The sequence below is a fragment of the Danio rerio genome, chromosome 5, assembly GCF_049306965.1.
Source record: "Danio rerio strain Tuebingen ecotype United States chromosome 5, GRCz12tu, whole genome shotgun sequence".
Classification (NCBI taxonomy): Eukaryota; Metazoa; Chordata; class Actinopteri; order Cypriniformes; family Danionidae; genus Danio; species Danio rerio.
In genome coordinates, this window is record NC_133180.1 from 24,856,254 (window position 1) to 24,862,500 (window position 6,247).

Consider the following 6,247-nt stretch of genomic DNA (forward strand, 5'->3'; position numbering starts at 1 on the left):
TACAAAAATAATAAAATACTTTATTACATTTTTTTGTGGTTTTTCTGTCAAGGTTGTCAAGTCACAAACAAGATTATTAACCCTTACTATAAGGGCGTAAAAGTAAAATAATAATAAAAAAACATTTCACAACAATACATTCTTAGTCAAACAGTCTTTTAACAAGCTCATAAAGGTTTCTTTTTTTAATGAACATTATTTAAAACGTTTTGACTCCCCTTTTTACACAACTCTTCTATTCACAATGTTCTATTTCTCAGAGCAGTTGAGAATTAATGGATCTTTTTTTAATAGAAAATACAGTCAAATCCCTCTAAGCGGGATCTCTATTTTATTTTTTACTTTTAATGCAACAAAAATCTGTTGAACCTCATGGCATACATGAACCTACACTAACAAAAATGTCTAAACCGTTGTGCATTTCAATTTTGCATTTACCTAAACAATGAAGAGCAGCACAATGTTACAGAGTCTTATGGTACGAAAGCTTAAAGGTTGGGAGATTCATTTTGAGGTGTTTAGATCATCAGGACAAGCAGCGACTGAGGGAATGTGTGCTTCATTCCCTTCTTTACCTTTATAGCGTTCACAGCCATGCCTTTGAAATCAGTGAGATATTAAACTAGCTGGTTTACCATGCAAATAATAAGCTGTTCAACCAGTCAACTGGTTGGCTCAACCCAACGGCTAGTTTATTACAGAAAAAGTGTCACTTCACTACTACAAGCAGTTCCAACAGTGCACCGGGCCTCAATGACAAAATCATTGAATGCTAAACAGAAACAAAGACATGGACCTTAAAAAAAACTGATAGAAAGGGGTGACACACATTCCACACAATATATTCTGAGGCACTTCAACAAGGCCAGAAGTCCAGCTGCCTTGGGTTTTCCAGTTCAACCATGTGTCCACACACCCTCATCCTTTTTTACAGCATCAAGTTAATGTTCACGCATCTTCACCCGACATCGGTGGCTCTCCAGACCCGAAACAGGAAGGTAAAGAAAGTTTCCTGATCAGATGTGTGTGAGAGGCGCCGTACCGGTGAGGTAATGCTGTTGAATGTTGGAGTAGCCTCTTTGTGCTCCACTGTCTGTGGTGTCTCCTCCAGGGATATACATGCTAATCATGTCCCTCAGGTCTCCTTGTAAAGGACCCCGCTGGTGGCTGTGGGCTCCAGTGGGAGAATGAGACACCTGCTCTGGTTTCACCATGGACATGACTGGGCTGGGCTGCTGTGGAGTGCTGCTATAGGACATGGGGCTGCAAGTAACCAAGAAAAAACTATTAGTAAAGTTATTTATTGATTATTATGTTATTACAAAGCACGCGAGAGCAATTGTAAACTTACTTGTAGGAGTTGGCACCATTCATGTAGGTCTGTGCGGTGGCCATGGCGGATGGATACTGCAGGGCGGACAGATCGTAGCGGTGCAGCTGCTGACTGTAACCCAGCGCATCGGTCTGCATGCCAGGGTAACCACCGGTGTGACCCCAGCCGTAGCTGTCCATCCTCGGGCTTCCACCTGACCCCTGAGCCGCGGCAGCCGCCAGTAAGTTACCGGCTGACAGAGGATACTTAGCAGCCGGGTTGTCCTTTTTCAGCACGGGCTTCGTCTTACGACGGGGTTTGTATTTGTAATCTGGGTACTCCTTCATGTGCAGCGCGCGAAGCCGCTTGGCTTCATCAATAAAGGGTCGTTTCTCCGCGTCCGTCAACAGCTTCCACTCGGCGCCCAGGCGCTTGCTGATTTCAGAGTTGTGCATTTTGGGGTTCTCCTGTGCCATTTTGCGCCTCTGACCCCGAGACCACACCATAAATGCGTTCATGGGCCTCTTAACTTTGTCCATAGGATCGCTACTCTGCTGTTGTTGGCTGTTGACAGCCGGTTTGGCGGATCCGTGGGTCACTCCACCGTTCAGCTGGGTCATTCCCTGCGCGCTCTGGTGCGTCGGTGGCACGGCGGACTTCATGTCGTGCTCCAGCATGCTGTACATGGCTGCCAACAGAAGTTAGTGGTGATACCGGAGTATCACCGTAAAACTAGAAAAGAGCTTAAAATCAAATCCACTGACGCTAAACGTTTCGCGAACACGTGCGTCCAAAACGAGAGCGAGCCGTCTGTAACTAAAAGCAGAGGTGCTTGTAAACGCCTGAACACAAGCAACAAGTTCTGAAGTGACGTTAGTTTACCTAAAAGCGAAAGAGGTCCGAGTTGAGCTCGCTGTGCGTCCTGCCTGCGACTCTTTCAGTGGTTGAGTGATAATAGAATTTCATCACTGTCCGCCTCCAGCTGCTTTCTTTCTCTGCATATTAGCATCACTAAAGAAGGGGTGCGGTGAATGTGGAGAGGCCAAGAGCAGGAGGAGGACTCGGTTTTGGGGAGAAGAGTTTCTGTCGTCACCTGCAACTCTTTAAACGGACTTTACAATATAACGCTTTGTTTTACAGTAGCCACTTTATTGGAGTTATTTCGCCACAAAACCATTAGACGTCAGTTGCACGATGTTAATCAGTTGCACTTGTTAAATGTTTTGTTTGTTGTTATTTGTCAGACTTGCCGTACAACTCAGTGAAATTGTAAATAACTTACATTTTTAATAGTAGGTTACTTTAGTCTCTTCTTTTCACTATTTAAACTATTAATCGTTTGAAACTACAATCGTTTGTTAAACCTGTTGCCAGTTGAAAAGGCAGCTTTTTATATTTGGGTCAGTTCATAAAATTGAAAAAGTATTTATAAACAGTGCCTTTTCTGTTTTAGTTTTTTTTTTTTTTTTTTACATTTAATTTAATTTGCATTGTTGCAAATCAAGTCCAACTTTTAACTTTGTTAACTTAAATCAAAAGTGAACTCTTTACATGTTGCTTTAAAGTTAAGATTTTGAAAAGTAACAATGCTAACCATATAGATAAATAAATAAATTTTATTGTTACTATAAGATGCTTCTAGTTTTTTCAGACATGACGTCCGCACATTATTATTTTAGTAACCAATTTACTTTGCAAATCACTGCATTGTCTGGATTTTAATAGCTACTGACCTAAGAGTAATGTATTATATCAGAGCGAGTTCACAATATGATGTTTTCAATATGACACAGGGTCTTTAGCATTTAAAAAGTAGATTTAGCCTGGTTGATGCATCATCTAACAACAAAATAGTACAAATTATTATATGTTGATGAAAATATGTGCTCATCATGCAAGAGTGATCTTGGACACCCCACAGTGATGGTATTTACAATTATAATTATGGAATTCATTTACAAAGTTCATTTCAATTGGGCAGTGCTCTTTTGTCTGTATTGTATTTTGTATCTATAGATTTCTGAAGATTTAAATAAAAAATAAACTGTAATTAATGGACTTTTACTAAAAATATTGATAGGTGGAAAACTTTTTGTTTTTCGTTTCTCTTTCAGCTATCTTCCCTGATGCGGCTGAACTTCCCTGACGCTGTGTCTTCCAGCCCAGTGAGTCGTCTTCTCTAATGACCGCAGGTGTGAGTAGTTACTCCTTATCACCCAACCATCCATACACATTAGTTTCTATAGGCATCACTTCACACTTCTATTGTGAGCCCTGCATCCCCAAACACAGCCACTACGACTGACCATCAGTAAGAAGTGTGACAATGAACTCCCCCCCTCTGAGTTTAGCTTGTACTAACACATCATCTGAATGTTCCTATAAGACCTCCAAAAAAGCTGTTATAAAAATGACTTTATTAGGCTTCCTTTAACAACTTATGAAAAGTTACTGTTCAATAGACGGCATTACTTTTTAAACCAGCGAACAAATGCATCCTAAACTGGATGGGGAGTTTCTGTAGCCCTTTCCCTTCTCTTTTGTTCTGGTTTCTCCCGTTTAATCATTGATGACACCTATAATCCAGACTGAGGGTCATTTTGCTAATAGAGTTGGAGCATATTTCTAATTTATTTAGGCTTGTTCTGTTTGTATCAGCTACCAATGTAGTAACAGATTTGAGGATGCTTAAAGAATGTAGAGGTGCAGAGCTCATTTGTTATGCTTACATTATTGGAACATAACTCAACGACACAATAAAACTTTTATTTTGAGGTTTGCTTTAAATTAAATTGAGTGAATTTTCATCTATAAAACAGTAATGCAAGCATCTACTAACCTAGTTTTGAATAACTTTTTGGGAAAATAAAATGAAGGTTCGAAATGAGCATTTTTCTCAGGATGCCTAAAGAATAGCATAATTTAATAGCATAATAATAGCATAATTTGTTATGCTTACATTACATTATCGCAAAATAACCCAACAACACAAAAAAACTCTTATTTTAAGGTTTGCTTTAAATTAAATTGATTTGATTTTTTTCAATGTAAAAACAGTAGCACAAGCATCTACTTATCTAGTTTCAACTTACTTTTTGAGACAATAAAATGCGAGGTTGAAATGAAATGAGCATTTTTCTCAGGTCTCTGTGTGTAGCTTTGACAATTTCACTTTTATGGGAAAGAATGGGTTATTTTCATTCCCATGGACATTACGAGTGCTTCTTTGCACTCTATTTTAAGTCTAGACTTAGGACACATCTAATCTTTAGTGTGCATTGTTGTCGTAATATTATTATTCTTATTATTACTTTTATTGTACTGCTTTAGTTCTGCTGAAATAATTGAACAAACACTGGAGGCTTAGAAAAACTCTTCAAATGGAAAATCCTAATGAAGTGGTGTAATGTAATGTAATTGTAACATGTTTGATAAATGGGCAAAACTGATTTTTGGCAAAGTATAAGACATAAACTGAATTTTACGGTTAATACATTTTCTGTGATCCTTTAATATAGTATTTTATATGTGCGTATGACAAGAAAATTTACACTTGTTTTTGCACTGAGTGACATTTTCCCCTTTTTTTCTGTAAATCAGAGAGAGGACTTTAATAATAATAATTATACTAATTTATTGAATTCAAATGAAATAGGACGTATTCTATAAAAATACAAACAAAAAAAACATCATTACATCATTATTTTAATGCTCAACCTCTTTTTTTGTCCTAAATGTACAGTGCTCAGCATATATAACATATATACATTATGCATAAATACATTTTATGACTCTCAAATACAATATGGTGCAGTGCAAAATTAAAGCCTTTTCATAAAAAATGTATACAGAAAATATATATAGTATACTATATAAATTTGTTAATTAAACTGCAAGATCAATGTTAGCAATCCAAAATGTTTATGCAATAAAATATATGGGATTTAGTCAAACTAGATTATGCCTGTAAAATACAAATGTAAATTTGAAATACAGTTCTCAGCATATATAAGTACACCCCTCACAAATATATCTTTTAAATTCATATTTTTAATAGGAAGCTATACAGTATTATATCTGTGCATATACATTATATGAGTCAGTACTGAAGCCAAATCTGGAGCTTATCTAACAAAAGAACTTAAGATAACGCTCAAAAAACTAGAACACCCAAATTTATATGTTATAGAAAAATAATAAATACAGAGAAGAGAAGCATTTTAATTGCATTATACTTGAATTTTTAAAGATGCTTGGTGACTAAAATATTATTTGAATGAATATATCTGTTTAATAAATCGGTTTTGTTTAAATGTACCAAAATACATTGCCCATATTCACTGAGAAATGGATACAAATATTCATTTTTAAAAGGTGGTGAACTCAATTATGCTAAGCACTGTGAAGCATTGCATCTATTTTTATCTTTACCTGTAACTAAAAATAATCAGTGTTTTTGAGGATGCCAGGCCTGAAAATAATGTGTTAAAGAAACCCTTTGTGAATATACTTACAACTATGCAAAATTATAATTATGGGAATTTCTTTGTTGCAGTATAATGCACTGCTTCTTAAAAATGCTTTTGCTAGCATATTGCATTTGCTTAAAACCTGACGTTAAAATAAAAGTTCAAGTAATTAATTTGTTGGATCAATAGATTTATATATCGACAAGCACTATTCTACAAACAGTTTTAGGTTTGTCGATACAAAGTTAACTTGGAAAGTGCATAAAATTGACGATGTTAGCCACCAATAGCCATCTATTGTCTGTGTAAAACTGCAGGTTGTAAAACCAGAATCTCCAATTGGATTAGGATGTTTTCTCTGGCTTTGGGACGCGTTGAGTGACTGAAACCTAAAATATTGAAATTCCACAGAAGAGCAACAGGTGGTGTTACCTCAACCAAAAACGTACAAGAAAGAAAAAAAGTC

The 6,247-nt window shown here is 36.5% G+C and overlaps 1 protein-coding gene and 1 long non-coding RNA gene across 2 annotated transcripts in view; one reads left to right on the plus strand and one right to left on the minus strand.

Moving 5' to 3' along the window:
* On the minus strand, positions 1-2,265 carry sox19a (SRY-box transcription factor 19a). The gene is made up of 2 exons (NM_130908.2): positions 1,352-2,265; positions 1-1,263 (listed from the first exon to the last, which is right to left on the minus strand). The coding sequence occupies exons 1-2, from the start codon at positions 1,996-1,998 to the stop codon at positions 1,017-1,019; spliced, it is 894 nt and encodes a 297-aa protein (NP_570983.2). The 5' UTR covers positions 1,999-2,265; the 3' UTR covers positions 1-1,016.
* The window catches only part of LOC141385809 (uncharacterized), a 37,338-nt gene continuing 32,444 nt past the window's right edge, over positions 1,354-6,247 (plus strand). The window contains exons 1-2 of the long non-coding RNA XR_012406848.1: positions 1,354-1,553; positions 3,427-3,506. This is a non-coding gene — a long non-coding RNA (uncharacterized lncRNA). The remainder of the gene's footprint in view (positions 1,554-3,426; positions 3,507-6,247) is intronic.